The 21,546-nt window shown below is 41.8% G+C and overlaps 1 protein-coding gene across 1 annotated transcript; it reads right to left on the bottom strand.

The window, feature by feature from the left end:
* Positions 1–3,785: 3,785 nt before the first annotated feature.
* LOC101752763 (importin beta-like SAD2) lies at positions 3,786–16,191 on the bottom strand. Its single transcript, XM_004975226.4, has 22 exons — positions 15,815–16,191; positions 14,467–14,602; positions 14,306–14,393; positions 13,533–13,685; positions 13,112–13,274; positions 12,840–13,024; positions 12,589–12,762; positions 11,836–11,981; positions 11,627–11,750; positions 11,365–11,545; positions 9,755–9,914; positions 9,626–9,667; positions 9,430–9,548; positions 9,134–9,332; positions 8,674–8,805; positions 7,603–7,706; positions 7,330–7,509; positions 5,870–6,009; positions 5,644–5,783; positions 5,229–5,383; positions 4,509–4,632; positions 3,786–4,420 (listed from the first exon to the last, which is right to left on the bottom strand). Exons 1-22 carry the CDS (start codon positions 15,902–15,904, stop codon positions 4,269–4,271), a joined length of 3,087 nt encoding a protein of 1,028 aa, XP_004975283.1. The 5' UTR covers positions 15,905–16,191; the 3' UTR covers positions 3,786–4,268.
* Positions 16,192–21,546: the final 5,355 nt, after the last annotated feature.

Below are 21,546 nucleotides of genomic sequence, written 5' to 3'. Positions count from 1 at the left end.
CCGCAGGCCACACGGCTCAACAGCCACCACCACGCAGCCTGCCACTAGATCCATGCTGCCGAGGTGCGGATCCGGCGGCTGGCACGCTGAAACGGCCACCCGGAGCTCCAATCGATGGCCATGCCGGACGAAAGAGTATGAAAGAAAGCAGAAGAGAAAGGGAAAAAAGAGGAAGGAAAAAAGCAGAGCTGCCTGGGACCACCGCCGGCCGCCGTCGCCGTAGCCGTCACCGGCCGGGCATGGCGGCGGCCGCCGCGAGGGAGCGCTAGGGAGGGGGGCTGTGCTGGCGGCACGTCGCCCCCCGTGTCGCCCCTTGGAGACGATGCGGGGGGTTGGGGGTTTGTGTATGGTTCCATATTTTGAAGAGAATTTCAATGCGGCATCACAGGATCCACTGCAGCTGACATGCTCCTAAACAGCTCAAGCTCCTGCGTGGTGGAGGTTGATAGGGTTTTCAGGGGAGATAGGTTTTGGTGGGGATTGCCGGATTGGGGAGAGGGGCACTGGGAGCAGTGGTACCGTGCTACTGAGCGAGCAGGGTCAATGGATCATATTACATTTTACAGGCACACCCCCAAATTATATCTCATTCTCATTTCAGCTACAAACGCTATCTGAACTGGGTCGATGTCCTTTTACAGACTAGGCCATTTGTCGAAGCGCGATGTGCGAGTTTCAAGCTCATGACCCAACTGCAGGTAGCTGCCGGAGATGATGCCTCGGTATCCTGGTCTGGTAGATGCCTCAGTATCCTGGTAGCCGCGAAGAGGCGGATGCACGGAGAGAGAGGATTTCTCATAGTCGCCCATGGACGATGGGTTCCGGCCGATCTCTCCTCGATCGACCTATGCTGCTAGCGCACCGCCTTAAGCAGGGCAGAGGGGCGAGGAGAGCCTGGATCGGATGGGAGTTTGGGACTAGTACCGTACAGTCCAGCAGAAAATCTACTCGCATACAGATTGAGCACCAAGCATCCATCGTGTATTTCACAGGGTATAATAAAGATCGAACGGTTAAGCCGTCAAATCATTTTACAGTAATGATGCCCATCCAAGGACAAGCAGAAAAAGGCACGGGACTATATCACCAACACACCAACCTGCCGGATGACCTTTGTTAGGCACACAAACGGTAAAAGTATCATGAATTGTTACATCATCCGAACATGCAGAAAAAAATGAATATTTGTATTGCATAGTGGCAGCAACCAGATCCAATTTACGCTGAAACTGTAATCGTATAGCAAAGTTTGCTTCACCAGCTGCAGTCCCAGTGTTTCCCTTTTTTTCCATTTTTTTTTAAGACTAGCAAGATGCCCGTGCGTTGCTACGGCGAAACGATGTTACTTAGTGCACAATGTTTTTTATCGTGTCGTGTAGCGCACCATATTTTTTATCGTGTTGTGTAATATTTTTATCGCGTTGCTCCAGCAGTTTGTTGCGTGTGCGGTCTCCGCGCGATTGGATATGGACACGCTCACACGTTGCTCCATGGTCGAGGTCGGATTTGCTATAGCGAAACGACGTTGCTTAGCATACGATGTTTTTTATCATGTCGTGTAGCGCACCATATTTTTTTATTGTACTATGTAACTTTTTTATTTTAGTAGTATTGGACTTTTTCATGCATACTTTGTTCTTTTTCAAACTAATAAATGATCCGACAGTACAATATAGCCAAACATCTACCAGATCGACAAATGCCTTTACTTCCCATGCCACAAATAATATGGTCCACCAATACCATCTTATTCAGGAACTTGAGTGGCCACCACTGCAGCTCGTAGCCCCATCTGGTTGCTCATTCTGTAGCATTACAATAAATTCAATTTATAATAGGATTCCAAATAGCATTAAGTAGCACAAATATTCACCAGGTAATCTTGTTATAGTCAGACAAGCTATGTGAACAGAGACAACTGAAAATACAAACAAAAGGAAAGCACAGATACAGATAAGCTATGTGCACAACTATGCATCAGGTAATCATAAACATCATCAAGTAAATATAGTAGAGCTGTTGGAAATCTTTCCAGCAAGTTAGATAAAGGTACAAACATGATCCCATATCTCATAACAGATGGATAAAAAAATCCTTAAATTTGACTTCGAGACATGTAAACTGAGCCATGGTACTTATATGCAATGATATATACTCCTGCTTATTTCCTTCGAAAAATAGCATGACTGGAAAGAATGGGCGACGGAAGATTCAGTTACCTGTAGTAGAAATGGAAGTGCAGCATCATCAGCCAGCTGTGGTTTGACTTTCAATTCTGCAAGGACCGCTGGAAAATACAAAATAGATGACTAATCAGCAACAATGCATTAACATAGTCATTTGGCAACAATGGAAAATTCAGAGTTGATGTCAGGGACAGCAAAACAATGGTCCTCACAGTTACTCATAAGCAAAAGCAGCAAGCCATAGCCAGTAAAGCAATAGTTCAGAGTTTATCATATGACATTATGACAAGCTGAAAGAGTTGATCATAACAATATTTTTATGCATAGATCTAAATGCATATGTATTATAATCATGATAAGCTGAAAGAGTACATTGTACTGACAATTTCAGTCAAGCAGTTAAGAAGTAGATGCAGCAGAGAGTAAAATATTGCAGGCAATGGACATTTTGTCAAACACCTTGCAGGCAGTGAAGGACACATCGAAACACCATGCAGAAGCATGAATGGGGAGAGTGGAGAGGACGCATGCTAAGTACCTTGTTGATCTTCTCCAAGGAGTCCCTGGCAATTGCTGACAGATACGCAGGCCAGCCGGCAACGACCTGTACCATGCGCACCATATTCGCGAAGCTGCTAGGGGCGGGAGCGCTTCACCTGCGGAGCTGGCTTCTCTTCGGTCACCAACGGCACGCATGGCCATTCGTCTGCCAAGCTAATTCAGCTCCAGCACGCTAGTTGCGCTGGCCGGATCTGGAAGAGCTTGTCAGCTGGCGCAAGGAGCTTCGCTAAGCTCATGTATCTCCCAAAGGCCGACGCATCTGCTAAACATCGCCGGCATCAGACCCTATCTACTCCGAGCTTGGCGGTGGTGAGGCCGTACTGGTGCGGCCCATCCATCTCCATGGCCCCCATTTCGAAGCGGGCCGCGGGATCTCCTCTGCTAGCCCTCCGAGTCGGGGCCTTCGCCTCCACCAGCTAGGGACGATAGTACACGGCGCACCATGTCGCCGCAAGGAGGAGGAGGCGGCACAGGCAGCCGGGGCCAAGGCCGGGCGGGGCGACGCGGCCGTGGCAGGCGGGCGGGCGGCACGGGCAGCCGGGGCAGCAAGGGCGACCGCAGGAGGCGCTTGCCATGCGGGAGCTCGGGGTCGCCACCGCCGTCGCCGTCCACAAGAACCTCTCTCCGCCACTCGTCGTCGCCGGTCACCACACCCGCCTGCCCTTCAAAACCAACTCCGTCTACTTCGTCTTCGCCGGCCTCGCTCTCGAAACCGCCAAGCGCCTAGCCGACCTCGCCGCCGAGGCCGCGCGCATGGGCGGCGGCGGGGCGCCCCGCTCCGGCCGCCGCTAGCCAAAGAAAGGAGAAGTTATTCCCCCTGTAACCCCCTCCTTTCCCTCCTTTTTCCACTCGAGTCCCCTCTCTTCAGAAGTTGGACTGCGGGTTGATTTCACAAAACATCAGGGGTTTTTTTGCAAAATGACCACGACGTACGAAAAATCAGAGACATGCTTCAAGTAACGTTAAAAGAATGACGACCAAAATTTTGATTCCATGATTTTTTTTCCATTTTTTTTAAAGATACAGACATGCTTCAAGTAACGTTAAAAGAATGACGACCAAAATTTTGATTCCATGTCTTTCAGAAAGGAAACCATATACGAACCATTGTACTTATAGTCGTCAACAATTGCCCAGATCATATACACTCTACACCAGGCTCCCAAAACTACAGGCGGCAACCTTGGGGTGCGCCCACGGTACCATCCACCAAAGGGCTCATCAACCGAATATGGTGACACGACACTCATGACCCAAAACAGCGTCAACACAAGTGTTCACTGATACACCCCCACCATGACCCACTCAAGAAATGAACTCTGACAGACTGTTCTATGGTTGCCATCCATCTCTCCCCCTTGAAATAGTGTGCCTCAAAACTGGCCTCCCAAAAGCAGGTAGGCCAAGGCAGCAAAAAAGAAAACCCTCACCTGCGATCACCAAAATCACAGGATACTGGCCCCGTGCCAGTCCCCAGGCATTGGCAAAACTGAAGACACGACCCAACCATGCTACAAGTAATCACTGTGCATTTGCCTTCTCCAACTTCTCTTTTGCGATTTCAGTTTTTCTTTCCTCAGCGTGCTGAGCTACACCATTAGCAAGGGCCTGGTAGTGGAAATCCATAGTCTGCATAAGACTCTGGAACCTACCTGGGTCAGATGCTTGCAAAGCTGCACCAAGAGATTACAACCGTGTCAGGCAACTTGGGACACAGGAACATTTCGATAAGAAGGAACTCGTACACAAAATAATCCTTACCCTGGATGGTTTCGACAAAGAATATAAATGGGTCCACCTCATCTATTGGTGTCTGCAGCTCTTCGTCATCACTAAAATCATCATCGGAATCATCTTCCGAATCTTCTCGATGGAAACCTCTCACCTGAATCATGGAAGAGAAATAAATAGTGTGTAATGGAAAGCAACCAAACAATAAGGAATACCCAAAATAACAATTTCACATGCTTTTTCTATAAAGACTTTCAGGTCCTTACTGCCAAAAATTCTGCTTAGAGATCTCGGATACATACTAAACTACTTGTGTCTGTCCTCAATATTAGTAAATATGTTAACACTGCACTTCATTCACAGGTCAGCATTCCTTCTGTAATTTTGAGTGTTTTCATCAATGAAAATGAAGTATGATTCTCCTATTTTTGAGGGTTCTACTCAGATTCATACTAAACGACTTGTGAACTGTAGCTGTCCTCAATATCAGTAAAATATGTTAACAAAATGTTTTTTGAAGTTTTTTTTTAAGTATACTGCACATATACACATCATTCACTTTCCTGCTGTAATTCTGGGTGCTTCCATCAATGAAAATGAAATGCGATTCTCCTATTTTTGGTTGGCTCTTTACACTAACTTCCCATGATAGTTTTTTAGAAGGAAAATGTTGACCTCCAAGTAAAAAGGAAAGCATGGCACCAAAACATACTACAAATACAAATCATATGTCAAGATCATGGCACAAACCTCCGCAAAACTCTGAGGATTGAAATTATTAACTCCATCACCATCTTCATCATCAAGACCCATCTCCTTGTCAGACTCAACTTCCTCATCCTCTTCTTCATCAGCATCAAAGCCATCCAAATCGTCTGCAGCAGCTTCATTTTGCCTCTTGGATTCTGCTTATTAACGCAAAAGATCAAGAGTCAACAGAAGGATTATAAAGAGCACACACTTCACCACTACAATATCACAGCAAAAGGTAAATCAAGGCTGGAAAAAACTGGAAAAAAACATGCTGTGGCGTGATTAGCACAAGGGGGATAAAAACTCTACTGGAGGCTGATTAATTCAGCCTGCTGTTTCAAGTGGTAGAAGCACATATTGCTTTATGAAGTGTTCGCCAAACATTAAACATTAAACAAGAGTAAAACTGCACCTGCAACTTGATCCTTGTAAGCCACAAGCAGCTCTAGTGTTGATTTGAAAATCCTCTCTAGAGCTTCTCCTGGAATGTGACTAGCTGGAAGGCCTATAAGGGAAGTCAATCCTAAGCAGCAGACTTTCTTAGCATACTCTCTGCGAATAAAGAAAAGAACCATTTCTGAGTCACTATGGTATATAGGCGTAACCTTGCAATAATTACATGAGATAGTAAAACTTACCTCTTGAAGTTAGCTCGCTGGCCACTTCTTTTGACCTGTTGTAACATTACAAACCAAAGATTGAAAATTTCTGTTGCAACTCCGAGTGTATGCAACTTTTGAAGTGCTAGCGAAGGATTGTAGTACAGCGTGTTAGCTATCTGCGATTGACATGGACAGTATTAGGTGTATGTAATTGTTAAACAATGAGCTCTGCATGTTAGACTTCATACACGAATTCAGATTATCAGCAGACTCTTACACCAATATACCATACATGAATTCAGATTATCATAGGATTATGCAACTAGCAATATTGATTCAAAGATACAGTCATCAGAAGGAATACAACTAGCATAGGACATGAATTCGCTCATGCAAAAGAAGACCACATGAATCTAAAGAACTAGGTTGTATCATTATGTATAAAAATTACATTTTTTCTTAAATTCCCTAAAAAAGAACAAGTCCCATCTTACATAAGTGACAATTTTCCTTTTGTCTGTTGGTGGGTGGACCACGTTGGGTTTCATCTCTAGCCAGCTCCAACTTGCCTGAAACTAAAAGGCTTTGTTGGTGTTGTTGCTGCAAGAACTAAGTGATGGGCAGCAACAATCTAGGGGCTTTTGCTCTCGTAGCACTTGTTTTTTCTGCAGTTACCAATACTTTCAGTTCCACAATCCTATGATATTTGGGTTCCCATGTCTTTTTTTTTATTGCCTCACCCTTCAAGTACAAGCTGTAGTATCTGAACTCATGCGCACAAACTCACACCACACTCACGCACTTCACCACCCACTCACTCTATTAGCGTGCAAGCTAGACCTACAACATCCGAGCTACGGCTCGGTCTCTGGGTTCCTATGTCTTGGTACATAGTATCTATGTACCTTGTGGCAGGACAAGGCTCTATAGCTTGTGGGAAGACAAGGCTCCTTGAATCTGAGGCAGAGAGTGAATATGGAGGTGCTGGTTTCAAAGGGTAGAAAAAAAGGCCTCTTAAATGCCTTCAAGAGGTCCGTGGTTCTGTGACTTCTGTCTAAAAGAAGGGAATACAACATGGGACACTAGCTCGCCAGGGGTCAAACAAGAAGTGAAAGCATCCTCAGAAAATACATTCATAACTCCCAGGAAGCAAACATTGATGAGATAGAGGCAGAGTTCAGAATGAACCAAACTGAGAAAATATTAGCTATTTGGGTGACCTTGAAATTTTGTTTGATATATGGGGTAAAATGCAGGTAAGCTAGAAATTTGGATTGGTGATTTGGCAACATGCAAAACAGAAGTGCCTACAAAGGCTACTTTCCAAAATAATCTACATATGTACACAGGAAGTCAGCAACTGATACTGAAAATCTACAAAACTTAAAAGAAAGAAATAAGGAGAAAGTGCCAGCAGCTTAGCAATCAGGCATGATAACTGACTAGGATTAGCCTGCTTAGAACAAATGGAGAAAGGCAAGAGTTGTGTTTCTTACCACTTGTAGAAGGAGACTTTTCAGATATGGCTTCTCTGTTCGACGCAACCGATCAATTGTAAGCCTGAGGTACGGCTCAACCCAATGATCAACTTGACCTTTGCAGTTTTGGAAAAACACTTCAATGAGCTTAGGTGCAGGCACAATATCAGAATCTTCCATGTTTTGATCTGTCATAATCTAAAAAGTATAGATATTCAACCATAAGAACCAAAAGCACTTGAAATTTAATAAAAGTGTGTATTCTAATTACACTGTGAATTGTAAACTCACAGATGATAATGCTTTCCATAAGCTATGTTGATAGTTAGGATCTTTGCATGTAAGAAAATGCTCGGTGCCCCGGGAAACGTAGTTGTCTAATGGGACAAGAATATCTGCAAGCCAAAAAGAAAATCCAAAGTTGAGCTGTAAAAAGACGCCAAAAATAGTGCAGAAAGTTGAACTCTCAAGTCTTCAACCATCATTTCAAAATCCAGAAGTTACATAGCATGGCAAAACTATATCCATGTCTTGAAAATATGTTCTCATTCAAATTGGCCTCACATGGAAATTTTCATTCGCCAATTGAGAAGGGATCAAAACCTAGACTCATTCCAGGGGGCTTTTTGCAATCAATAGTACTGGACATTTTGCTACAAAAAAGATACTCCTTTAACAGATGCAGACAGACATCCCACCAAATAAACACTACATACTGACCACTGACAAATGTTGTTTTATATCAAATGGAAGCATCTTTGCACAAACTAAACTGGGGCATAAGGATTGTAAATTACTACAATGCCCTTGTCCATCATAACTACAGTTGAATCATTTAAAATTAACTGGTAACTTTTGGCTTAATCTCATTGTTCAAGATAGTTTCAGTTGCTAAAAAATATTTCAATAATATTTCTGTTCAACACCGCTATCTTGAGTATGGTAAGTCTAAATGTAGAAAGAATATAGTCTCCACCAAATTTCAGGAACATAATCAATTTGGTCTTACAGCTTATATGTAGGACACTGGGTTTGGAATACTGGCTGTTGTTACCAAGCGAAAAAACAGAACACTGAACAAATTGACGAACATTTCAAGTGAGGGTTCTCAGATCCAATACCATTTGACTATTTGCACAATTATAGCAAAATATAAGGGTACAAATAGCCAAATGGCATTGGGCAAAGATCCAGCACAAAACAAATTGAATTTGAAAATATGAACAGAAAATGGCAAACAGATCAATACAAGTCAACAACAACAGTAAAATGGGGGGCCATACAACAGAACAAAAAATATGCATGATCAAAAACAAGTTTTCATAATGTGCTTAACAGCTTGTCGTTCAAAACTAGACTTACTCTCAAAGAAATCAATGGCCCAGTCATTAAGAGCTTCCATTATCAATGGCCACAAGCTCCACATGTCCAATGAAATTGACGGTGAGTAAAACGTCATATAGGAGACTATTTCCAGAACTTCTTCATAGACATCTGCCATACAAACTCAAGAGCATAAGGTTGGAGGACAGAGATACAAATTGATGCAACCAAAACTGGTACTAACATTTTATCTCCCTTTTTAACTTATGATTGATTCAGCCATACATCCCTAAAGTTTGAGGGGGGTAGAAACTAATTGAAACATCCTACAAGCATCCAGCACCTTCAAAGATCTATCACGCTCCAGTTCAAACTAAAAGGAAGATCTCAATATATATAGCAATGCCTAAATTTAAATGTATTTACAAACAATACAAATTGAACAATATGATCCCAAGTGCAAATATCTGCATAGGAGTAACTATGATCGTTAAGATACCTTGGCCATCTGAAGTCAACATCTTGCGCAATATAGGTAACAGAGTGGGTTCTATTTGCATATAAAGATGAGGAAGACTGCTAATGGACTCAAGGATGGTGCTTATGGCACGTAAGCAACCAACAGCAGCCAAAGCACCAGTATCCTCGGCTTCCTCATCAGCTTCCGAACTAGCCATGCATCTCCAGAATGCAGCGGCCTATCAAAATAGTAAGCATGAAGTCATATGGAAGTTGGCACCACATAACCATACATAGAGGAAATTGAAAAAGGGAAATAGAGTTTACGCAACATACCAAACTCTGGCATAATCCTAGTGCATATGGTGCCATCTCTTCACCAAATCTGTCGACAATTGTCTCAAGGGTGAATACAAGGTCTTCATTCTCAACTTCACTCATAAGCTTAAAAAACTCTGCAACATAAACAAGCAAACCAATATTAAACCACCATCAGAAAGAAGTTTTTGAGAAAAGTAGTTTCGGTGAATACCATCAAGAAGTTGAGGAAGTATTGGTCGGATCTCATCAAGATCTGCACAATAAAAACTAATTTTAGTTAACGAACTAAAACACTAAATCAAGAATTGACTATGTAACTATAAATTCAAATAATGCATACCTGTGCATGCTTCAACGAAAGAGCGGAGGGCAAAGACTGAATCAACTCGGACAGGAAGTTCAGCATCACGCATACCAGCTATAACACAATGCATAGCTTTGCGAAAGTTGTTCTGATCTGAGAACTTGATGTGAGCATACTGTCCAGCAACCCATGCTGCCTAATACTCATATAATTAGTTTTGAGACAATTAAGAAGTATACCAAGGAAATACTTGGAAAACAAGTGTTGAAGAATCAAAATAGAACAGAACTACAGAAAAAGGCAATAAAAAAACACATCTATAAGCACACAGGATTGAAACCCCAAAACCATAATGGACTGGATAAAGTAAAGAGGACGTACTTGAATAGAAAGGACATGTAACAACAAAAAGTAACTCAAGTGTTATAAGAAAAGGTTGCAGTGCACAACAATGTGCTCCACAAGATTCTGCTTATCCCACACTCGAGCAAAATTTAGCATATTCCAATTGGCATATCTTTCACTCTAAGAACTAATAAAATTGGTCCAGCGTGCTAGATAATACCAGCAATTATTAGTGCAACAGGCTAATCCTAAGTTCCTAACTTAAGAGCTAGGACACTTATTTCAGAAAATTATGTAAATGCAACTATCGCTACTTAACATCTGCTGAGTGGAAGCTACTAAATCCAAAATATAGCAACGATGCCAATCACTATACAAAAGCTTACCAACTCCAGTAAAGTACAGTGAAATGCATATGGATACATGTTACATCATTAATACTGGATTCAAGATGGCACACTTCAAAAACAAAACCAAGTACACGACAAAGACATGTACAAAAACAGAGAGCAAAGGTAAACTATTCAAATACATTGTGCGTGTTCAGTCAAACTGGTACACTCAGATTTGATGGGTACACCAAAACTAAACTCTCATCCAAGATAAAACATCACTTGGTACCATAGTCCGCACGAAGCAAACCTTTCTCAAAATTGACAATACAGTTAAAACCATTTAGATTGTCAAAAAGAAATATGCTTTTGCAGTGGACATACAACAAAGAGAGTGACTTTACTCGCTGATCACCCTTGTTTTGTGGGAGCTGTGGAAGCATCATATAATGAGTGTCTTTAACACTACCTCTCTGGAAGGCAGTGTCGACAGTCAAGGAAGATCATTATGGTGTACTGCTGGAGCAGGAGCTCCAGGGACTGTTCTTGGGAATAGGCTAGATGGTTGTTTTCCTTAGTCTGCTTTCCTGCTCGGGTCATTTCCTAAAGTCGGTGGTGTGTAAGTTGAAATGTTTTGGAAGGCTTCGGCCTTGTGCAGTTTTTTTTCAACATTAATGAAATGATACGCAGTTATCCTACTTATTACGATGAAAAAAAGATACTTTCACAGCATTATGTTTTTGTAAATTGTTTCTATATTTTAACCAGAGGTGGCATAATTTTTAACTATGAGCGCCAACAAATTTCCCGGAAAAAATAAGGAACATTAAAGTTAAAAAATATGAATGGGTTGCATCAATGAAATGAAGATGCTTCTAGAAAATCTACCGTAATCTAAAAGGTGTTCCAACCTCCAGGGGCTATGGCAATGAAAAATGGTGGAACTGCTAGCTAGGTTGAGGGCACTACCTTTGCTCGCAAGTGTCCAACATGACTACTAAACTCTGGAAAGACATGCTGAACCAACATCCGCTCCAGCTCACCCTTATATGGATCAGTTTGCTTCAGCCTATCACATAACGTCCCGATGGCAAGAAGAGCGCCATCTTTTTGGCGATATGGCTTCAATTCAATAGATGCCTCATCATACCTGAATACATTTTTCTTGAATTAGATATATCATATATGGCCTACGCACACAGTATATATGACAGGAATGGCTAAGTCGTACCTCATAAATATTCCCACAATAAAATGTATAAACTTTTGTAGGTTGCCTTTTCCCCGTTTTCTTACAAGTTCATTCACAAAGTCCATGGCAGCCGTTCGAGGACTATACAAATCTTCAATGATATCTGTAGAAAAATAAAGGAAGTAGCATTGTAGGTTAATAGAATAAAAGTCTGAACATAGAACAAACTGCAACGCAGAATACTGCACCATAGCCTTTCCGGACATATTCATGAGGATCTTCATCCCACAACATTTGGTCATTGTCATTGAAGCACAATAGTGGAAATATTATCTCAAACATAATGATGTCCATTTGTGGCTGCATCAGTTGATACATGCTGTTTTTTGTAACACTGCAAGAAACAACAGATTCTATTGTTTATACACAGCAGTCATAAATTTCAAAATCACGGACCTTATCACATGAAGGACACAGAAAGTACAGAAATGTTTCCCTTCATGTGCCTACAGGTAAAATTGCATGAGAAAAATGCAATGTACAAACTGATAGAGACCAGACTCAAATTAGTTTCCCTAAAATGAACATAATATTAACCAAAAGCTAATTTTGAGGTCACATATCCCCTGAGTTAAATACAATGGTGTTGCAACGATGAAAAATGTTTCAAACAGGTACTCACTCCGTCCTGAACTACAAGGCATCCTAACAATTCTAAGACAGATTAAGGGGAATAACAAATGACGCATGTGCCCTTCAGTTTTGTACGTGCGAAATCCGTTCAGTGGGTCAGAAAAATATTCGTTGCTATCAAAGGTGGGTCAGAACTTGTGCCATTAGAAAGCTAATAGAGCAAGTGGTTTACTGAAATTGTCTAACAAATACAGACCGGGACATTTACAGAAAACAAGAAACCAAAAGACGCATGGGGAACAATACAAAAACCAGCAAAATTAATTTTAAGAGCAACAAGCTGCTGTGGGCCTTTTCTTCACACAAACCTGTTGGTAAGATATTGAAGAATAAGATTGATCACTCTATCGGGCAAATAGCCGCCTGTACGGATAGCATTGAGCAACTGTAAGTGGCATCCCAAAATTTTTCCGGCATAGTTCTTTTGAAACATTTGAGCAAAAGATTTGCTCTCTGGTTTCTGAATCTTCAAATCAGCAAACCTGTTGTTGAAGAACAGACAATTAAGTAAAATTACAGATTACCCAACCTAACAAAACAGATTTAATTGAATACTGACCGAGTATATAGACGGTTTAAGATATGGGCAATCCATTTCTTGACTTTCCACCATCCCCAAGCTTTTCTAGCATCAGGATCTGACGGTTGACCTTCCACTGGAACTGGCCTCTCCAACAAATTCAAGAACAAAACCATCCACGCATTGAAGACATTTGGATCAAAGAGTTGTTTAGGAATTTCTAGCTGCATGAAGTGCATGACAGGATCAGCCATAAGTAATTAGGAAAAAGTGGAAAGTACAACTGAACATTAATCAAGCCAAGAACATACATAAATTGATGACCAGAATATTTTGCATATCAGCTTGATCAAGTCAGCTACTTCAATTGGAGGATTCGGAATCTGGACAAGTTTGCTGAAGATATTTAACAAACGAGGGAAAGATTCTTCAACAACTTGATACAAAGGTATCCTTTCCTCCTCTGACTTGAACCTAAACCATGAAAGGGCAAATAAGATGGTGTATAGTCTATCATACAAACAAAAGAAAGCCGCAAACATAACATTGCTAGGATACTATTCACCATACATCCAAATTTCATTTGAGAAAAGAGTTATGCTAATGTCATTCATTTAGCATAAATCTAGAAGAGGAGTCATAATATTGCTTCGAGTAAAAACAATGTGCTTCACACAAGACAGAGAAATAAATACGCATAGACAAAAACAAAAGTATGACATTTATACTTACTCGTATTTCCGGGCAAGAATTCTTAGTACATATAGAGCTCCAAAAATTTGGTCCTGTGATTCTAGGTTATGTGTAACCCAATGTAGAAGGTTAGGCCACTGCTCCGGGTAATCCACAACGATCAAAGTCTTGATACTTTCTCCAAGCTGTGCTCTAAAGAAATACCCATGAAAGATATCTCAATTATCCACAAAGCACTCTTTAGAAAAGGTCAAGGGTGCAGAATTGCAGTAAATTTCATGATGAAGTAAACATACCACTGTCACTAAATATTATTAAGATCAAAATGATGTGAGCTGATATACAGAACATATCTTAGAACCACAAAAGCAACCCTATCATATTACAAATTAAAGGAGCACTTCATATGGTGCTTGCACAGGCTATATACAAACTGAAGCTGTAATAAAAGTTGCAAATTAGAAGACTCCTCCAGCAATAACTGGAATTCTAAGTTACTGCATCTTGCCTTCCATAGTTCCATGTGTTCTGATTTCTGAGACAGCATACACAATATTCTTTAACTAGAGTTAAAATATGTTACCATCAGTTCTCCTGAACAGATGATGAATATTTACAAATTTACAAAGTAATTGGCACAAAAAAACATAATCTTGTTTAGAAACTGCAGTCCAGTTGGATTGCCCGATAAAATGAAATGGCTATATACAAATGTGTTTTCACTGCTTTGCTAATACAAAGTTACCGAAGGATCACAATGAAACACTATTCATTAAGAAAAGGGATAGGCGGACTGTGAGAAAGTTATATACCTTAGCAGTGGAGGCAGTTGTGTGACAAAGCCCAGTATATTCTCACGGACCATGGACTTGTCAGTTTCTGGTATTTTGTGCTTTTCTTCTACAGGAAGAGAAAAGGGCATAAGTTAACAAGACACATAAGAAATGGTGCACAACTACTGACTTTCACATACCAGGATCAACAGGGGACCAGTTTTTCACAACAAAGTTCTTGAAATGAATACTTGCAACCTGTCTCACGGCCATGTCACAGTTTCCATCTACAATGATTTGCAATAATCTCACCAAATGTTGTGGAGTGTACTGGAGCTGCAGGAATTGTAGAATGTCAATACAAGATTCTGAAATAAGATAACTAAGCATGGCACCAGCATGATCTTTGGAAAAACAGGACAAATGAGGCAGTAAGTATCAATTAAACAGCAGTGCAACCTAAGTTTCTTACAGAATCCTCATGGAAATTCAAACGGTGGTCGCCTTATCAATTTGACTGTGCAATTGAATCCTCCATTGCTACTATTTAATCTTATACTGCTGGTTTTAGCATAACAAATTATGGGTTCAACACTAGAATGGGACTGCAGATCATATATGAACTTCAGAAGTTAGACTGACTCCGTATAGGCATTTTATAACAACAAAACGTGACCAAACTTAAAGCTCCAATATAAAGTTAAGAAGATAAGTGGGTAGAGGCGTTTATTTCATAAAAAGCAACGGGAGTCACAACCTTCAGAAAAACGATCAAGGCATTGAATTGTTCTTATAAGATTTTTCATTTCAGTGCCATAATGTTTAAATGAACTCTTTTCAATAAATGCAGTGCTACGGATCGAACAAATCCAACTGTATTGCATAGCTCATTGATGCACCCAGGTTGACTCAGAAACTATCTTTAAGAAAAGGTTGCCTCTGTTTGCATCTGCAAAGAAACAGCTAAAAGGGAAGGATGACTTCAGACACTTGGTCTATTTATTTAAGAAAGAGAGTGGACAATCAGCTCCCAACCAGTAAATCCAAGGACATTAAAAAGAAATTGGTCCGTTATTCCATTGATTAAAACACCAGTCTATTCTATTGAACAGGCAGCTAGGCCACCAACTTTTGAGGTGTTCCATGATCTGGCAGAGCAATAATGCTGAACTTTTGAACATCCAGCATGGACACATCTGAATCCAACTAATACAGAGTGGAAGCAATCCTTAAGAACCCTTTATTGATTGGAAATGATCCAATTCGACAGGGTAAAGCAGAACAGATCACACAAAGACATGGCAACGCAATCCAACGAGAAATAAAAGTCTGTAATAGCTATGATCATTCAATTAAGCTTGGTTCAGCAGCTAAATCCAAACGAGCCACAATCCCAATCCAATCCAAAGGTCAATCCTAGCCCCGATAACGCCCCGACACGAGCGCGACAGACCGGTGGATGTCAAATCAAACAGTAGCGGCTGCAGCTGCAGGAGCGGCAGGACAGGGAGGAGTAGCGCGCGATCCGGGGCGGGGCGGTCGGCTCACCTGCTCGAGGCTGGCCTCGGCGGCCTTGCGCTCCTCGGGCGCGTGGCTGAGCGCCGCGCGCAGCACGACGACCAGGCTCGGCAGATCCATCGTGGCGGCGGCGGTGGCGGCGGTTGGCTGGCGGGACGACCGCGAACGCCGCCGGCGGATGCGAGCGCGCGGCCGCCGGGATGGCTCGGGGCGGGGCGGGGCCCTCGAGCTAGCTACGGGCTCCTCGGGCGAGGCCTCCGCCGCCGCCGCTGCTGCTGCGAAGACGGCGCGCGGGTGGAGTAGGGGTGGGGGAAGTGGGGGGGAGTCCTGGTGCCTGCCCTCCTGGGATGGCCTGCCTCGCGGAGACTTCGGGAGGCGAGACGCGTGCGTGCGGGCGTGCGCGAGGCAGCCAAGCAGGGAAAAGGTGGGGGGCGAGATCAACCGGGGGTTGGTATCTTAACGCTAGGGTTTGTTTAGTCCAGGGCTTTTGCGCCGCAACCCCGCGCCCCGGTAGCAAGCGCTTCCCCAGGTTCGAGGACTAGTCAGCAGCCACATTATTAAGCCCCGTTTGTTTCAGCTTTTCGCAGAGAGAAGTTGAAAAGCATAAACAAACAGTCCAGCTGTTGGACTAATTTTTAAAATATTAGAAGGCTAACTTACGAGGAAATGAACTGAAAGCTAGAAAGCTGATTGAGAGGAGTTTTTCCTAGCTTTTGATGTGCTGAAAAGATAAAATATTTATTATAAAACCTAGTAGCAAAAGGTCAGCAACCAAAAAGCCAGCTTTTAGAAAGCTAGCTTTCTAGCCAAAAATCCAGAAGCAAAAGCTCAAACAAACAGGACCTTACATTATTACATACTGTATGAATAGGCACTCCAGGTACAATGTGTACAAGTCATGTAACTTGCTATGTGCACATAAAAAAGCTGAGAGATACCATACTTTGAAGTTTTTCAAATGCGGCATGTTCCTCGACATGAAAAGATCTTCAACAACATTAATAAGATAATTGTAGAGTAGTATCCTTGTCTTGGCCTCTAGACTGATGAAAGAGACCAATACATGGATAAGTCAGCGTGATGAAGATTCGTGGTCGTGGACTCATGGCCATAGAAACGAGTAAGTGCAAGACCAACATGAGGAAGTGCTTCATCATGTACCAATAGACATGTCCTTGGTAGTGTGATCACACCGGGCTTGTCCACATCCACATCCAAGTCCTGATTCCTCATTTTGTAACGGACTCGACGCGATAGATAATAGAAAAGTCGTTAGCAAGGTACCCGACTCGGCACGCGAGATAATAGGAAAGTTGTTAGTGAGGTACCCAACTCAGCGTGCGAGATAATAGGAAAGTCGTTAGTGAGGTGATCGGACAGTGCCAACAATACCAGTGGGGTAATATGAACCGGTCACTAGTGATATGTGAGGGTGTAGGATTCGGAATGAGTCCAGATCGGATCGTGAATATGAGGGGACTCAAAATGGAGTAAGAACACGTACGTGCCTACGACGCATTTGCTTTGTAGGGTGCCATTTGCAACCGTGTTATTTCACATGCCTCTTGAAGTCTTGATCCTCCAACAAAACCTCAAGTTGCTAAATCTCTTGTGCCTTTGTGCGTGCTCAATTGTAGGTTGGACTGGAATCTCGAGTTGCATATATCAATTTTTTTAGTCAAAACATAAAGAGTCCTAAGTAAGTGGAAAGTTGAAAAATCCATCCAAACTGGACTACAGGTTGTATCATCAACTTCCAAACAATGGTAGCATAGTTTCAAAGCTTTAGAACTTTGGTACAGAATTGATGCAATACTCAAAAGCTAATCTAGCGTGACACAAGAATGTGACATAAGAATGTAAACACAATATGTTTATAACAATGTAAACACAATATGTTATAAAAAAAAATCTGACAGCCACAAAATAGCTGAGTGCAGTTTTGTGGTAATCCAACAGAAATCTCGATAGACACCCATCTTTGAAAGCATATAAGCCCCTAATTTGGATTTTGGTAATTAATAATAATATTTATGGACTAACAATTTCATTGGAGATATAAGTATAGGTTAGTCTCCGATATGAAATGAGCTTCAAAGGATGCTATGATGATAACTTGGATGAATTCACTTTGGAGAGCTCAAGGTATATGGTAGTGCTTTTCTATTTTACCGGTTAAAATGTGCTTATAGAGGATAATAATTGACCGAATTAATAGGCTAGATAGTCATACTATCATGAGGGGTCAATGTCCATTTGCTTTGACAATTATATAGTGACACTTTACTCAAATAATTGCATTACATGCACTAAGGTTAGTATCGTTTGAAAAAGTGGAAAGAAAGATGACAAAATGTGTTTTGAAAATGGCTAATGCGCAGTGTACGGTGGACAATCCACCTTGTATAGGAGGATTGTTCATTGACTTAGCCAAATTTGAGTTTATTCTGTCGAGTAGAAAAAGTGAACGATGGACATTCCGACCGTGGTAGGCAGACAATCTGCCAGCTAACCTTTGAGTTTTACATAAACAACTTGTGATTCTAGCAAAGTGCAAAGAAGCAGCAGAGGACGATCCGCCCCTGTTGGGAAAACAGTCTGCCATTGTTATTGATAGAACCAATCTTGGTTTTGTGTGGAGCATGAATATGAACCGATGGTCCGACCCCCTAGGGCGGACGGTCCGCGATAATCATGAAAGTTCCCTGATTTTGTGTGCGGGCGTGAACTGATCGCCGGATGGTCTGCCGCACGATTTTGAAAAGTGAGATAGAACCATTTTGGTTCTATGTGTTTGGTCATGATGAACAACGGACGGTCTAGTCCTATAAGGGCGGAGGTCTGCTTGACCTGTAATGGATAGTTCTAACATGTATTTATTATGGAAATAACCGTTGGGTTGTAACAGCGGGCGGTCAGGTCTAGTAAAGGTGAACAGTTCGCGAAACCCTAGTTTCGACGAATATAAAATGTAATAGCTAGAATTCAAGGGTGGCTCTATATATACCTCATGCTCAGCCGTGGGTTGGGTATCTTTGCACTTTAGTAAGCATTCTTGACATATTTGAGCCATCCTTATTCTCTCACTCATTCATTTTTCTTAGAGGTTGCATTCTTATGAGATTAAGAGCATCCTAGTGCATTATATCAATAGTTTAAGCTTTGTGGTACTAGGAGTCTTCAAGCAAGCATCATCGACTTGTTACTCTTGGAGGTTGCCACCTCTTAAACAACTTGGAGGTTGTGAAACTGTTGAGCCCTTCAAGAAGATTGTGAAGGAGCCCCAATTGTTCTTCTGAGAGGCTCTTGAGCTCACCTCGCCGAACGGTTAAAAACAACTCTAGTGGAATCGAGGTGTGGAATGATTCATTGATCCAAGCCAACTCATACATCAAGGAGATTCTTGATAGAGGTGGAATCGAGGTGTGGAATGGTTCATTGATCCAAGCCAACTCATACATCAAGGAGATTCTTGATAGAGAGCGGTTGGAACTTTGAATCCACCTCAACGTGGATTAGGAATTTAGGGGTGACCGGTTGACCGCCAAGTCATCGATACCACGAGATAAAATTCGTCTCTCGTGTTCGGTTATTTTCTTGCTCAATTTCATTATTGCAATTTAATTTTAGCATTTACATTTCTAGATTTGAATTGTCACTCTAGGTTGCAAACCCTCACCTAGTTTAGAAAGAGTAGAATTAGAAATTATCTTGTGTTATAATTAAATTTATTTAATGTTTTTATTTTAGTTGAAACCGCCTATTCACCTTCCTCTAGTCGGTATCCTAGATCCTACAATCTTATCCATTACCACCAACTAGCCTGGACGAGGGTAGCCTGGCTTGTACCAGCCAGCCAAGCTCCTCAGAGCTAGGTTAAGCGCATGTAAGAGGTTGTGTTTGGTTGACTGCATGCAATAAGCCAGGCTCGTCAGAGACGGTGTTTGGTTGCTCGGATGTACTCCAAATTTGAAAAACTAGATGCAAGGGACTGTGTTTGGTTAGCCGCATGCAACAAGTTGAGGTTACCTCCTACATGCAGTGGTAAGAATACCACCACCTTGTCCAGCACAAGGAGGTAATCATAACTAAAATTACAACAACTTGCAAGCGTGATCGACATTACATCAACTTGCAAACTAAAAAGGCAATAATTAAAAACTGAACAACTATTATTACATCTTTAACATTCCATAATTCCATCTTCTTCGAATCAGGTGCAACAGGTTCATGTGATGGAGTTGTTTTCACCTCTCTGTTTTGACGTCCATAGAAGGCTGCAAATGTTTCTTCACTTGACTTGTACTTTTTGTGGTAAGCACCCTTGTAGCCACTGACCTGAGCATGGGCATCAACCCAATTGGAGTAAACTCCAGGTTGTCAGCCAACATGAACAACATACCAGGCCATAGATGTCTACAATTCATAAAATATTAGTAAAGTATATAAATATAAAGATGCATATGATAGAAAGGACCACATCATAAGATTAGAAAGGACCACATCATATGAATTCATGTTCAAAAAATATATCAATTGGCATGGATATGTGCTCAAATAGATAGGATCAGGAACAAACAGGAATCAGGAACAGACATCATATCAAAAAGCATATCAATTCATATTAGTTGAACAAGAAGAACCAGGAAGCATATCATGAGCAAGGAATCAGGAACAAAAAGCATATCAACAGCAAGGAATCAGGAAAAAGAAGCATATCATCATTGACATGGACATGTGCTCAAACAGACAGAATAGGCAGAATAGACACATGCTCAGTTTAAGGTCTCACAACAACATAATAACATGAGTTCATAGCAAGACAATCTAAGTCATTAACTATATGCTAGAGTTAGCCATATAGTTAGGAGATAGGATCAAGTCAACTGCCCAAGAATGCAGGGTCATGTCAGCTACACAAAAGACCACCAGATCAGCCAACAGTGCATAAAAGAAGCCACAACTACACCAGATCATCCAACATAGTATCACTGCACAAAAGACCAGCTCAACCACCATGCATAGGCCCTCACATGTAGTAGTTTTTGACCAAGTAGGTCCTCAGCCAAAGAACACGGTGAGAGTCAGACATCTTCACAAAAGCAGATCCTTGGGCCTTATTGTCAAGCAGGTGACCATATGCAACCATTAGATCTTCCTCACTGAACCCTGGCATCTACATGAGTGCACCATACAAGTCAGGGTGGGAATCCTCAACCTTGGTAGAACGTATAGCATCTGCAACATTGTTCACTGCATCAGTCATGCCAGTGAACACAAGGACATCCTCCTCTGACAGCATGGACCTCTTTCTCTTGCTTCCAACAGCTAGTTCTGACTTGGATACATAAGCTGCCTCAATCTTGCCACTCTTAAGCTCCTCAAGCAACTCATGCTTCAGTGAGCTCTCAGCAAAGTCAGAAGGACTACCAAGAGTCTCATTTGATCCCATAGGACCATTACCAAAGATGACCATCATCTCCTGGTAGTGATGAATTGGCTTGTTCAGGTACTCAGCATATTTGAGGTGTGCCTGCCATTACACCAATTAAAGTTAGAAACTTTAAATGCTAAACATTGAAGAAAGAAAATAGCTTCAAAGTACATACCTTAATGTGGCCATTGTAGTGCTCCTCCTCAAGTACAATCATGGAATTGTCCCCATCCCACAAAGCTCCACTCAGCTCTCTCAACTTTAAGATTCTAACCCACCTCAGCCTCCACTTCCTCAAGTGGTTGTACACCTGTGTGCTAGTGACTTC

This window comes from Setaria italica, chromosome VII, assembly GCF_000263155.2.
Source record: "Setaria italica strain Yugu1 chromosome VII, Setaria_italica_v2.0, whole genome shotgun sequence".
Taxonomy (NCBI): Eukaryota; Viridiplantae; Streptophyta; class Magnoliopsida; order Poales; family Poaceae; genus Setaria; species Setaria italica.
This window is presented reverse-complemented; position numbering and strand designations above follow the sequence as displayed.

Coding starts and splice junctions, on each gene's coding strand:
- LOC101752763 (XM_004975226.4), bottom strand. CDS start 15,904: ATGGATCTGCCGAGCCTGGTCGTCGTGCTGCGCGCGGCGCTCAGCCAC. Junction 13,275..13,532: donor ATTCTTGCCCGGAAATACGA/GTAAGTATAAAT, acceptor TTCATGGTTTAG/GTTCAAGTCAGAGGAGGAAA. Junction 9,668..9,754: donor TTTCGTTGAAGCATGCACAG/GTATGCATTATT, acceptor TTTATTGTGCAG/ATCTTGATGAGATCCGACCA.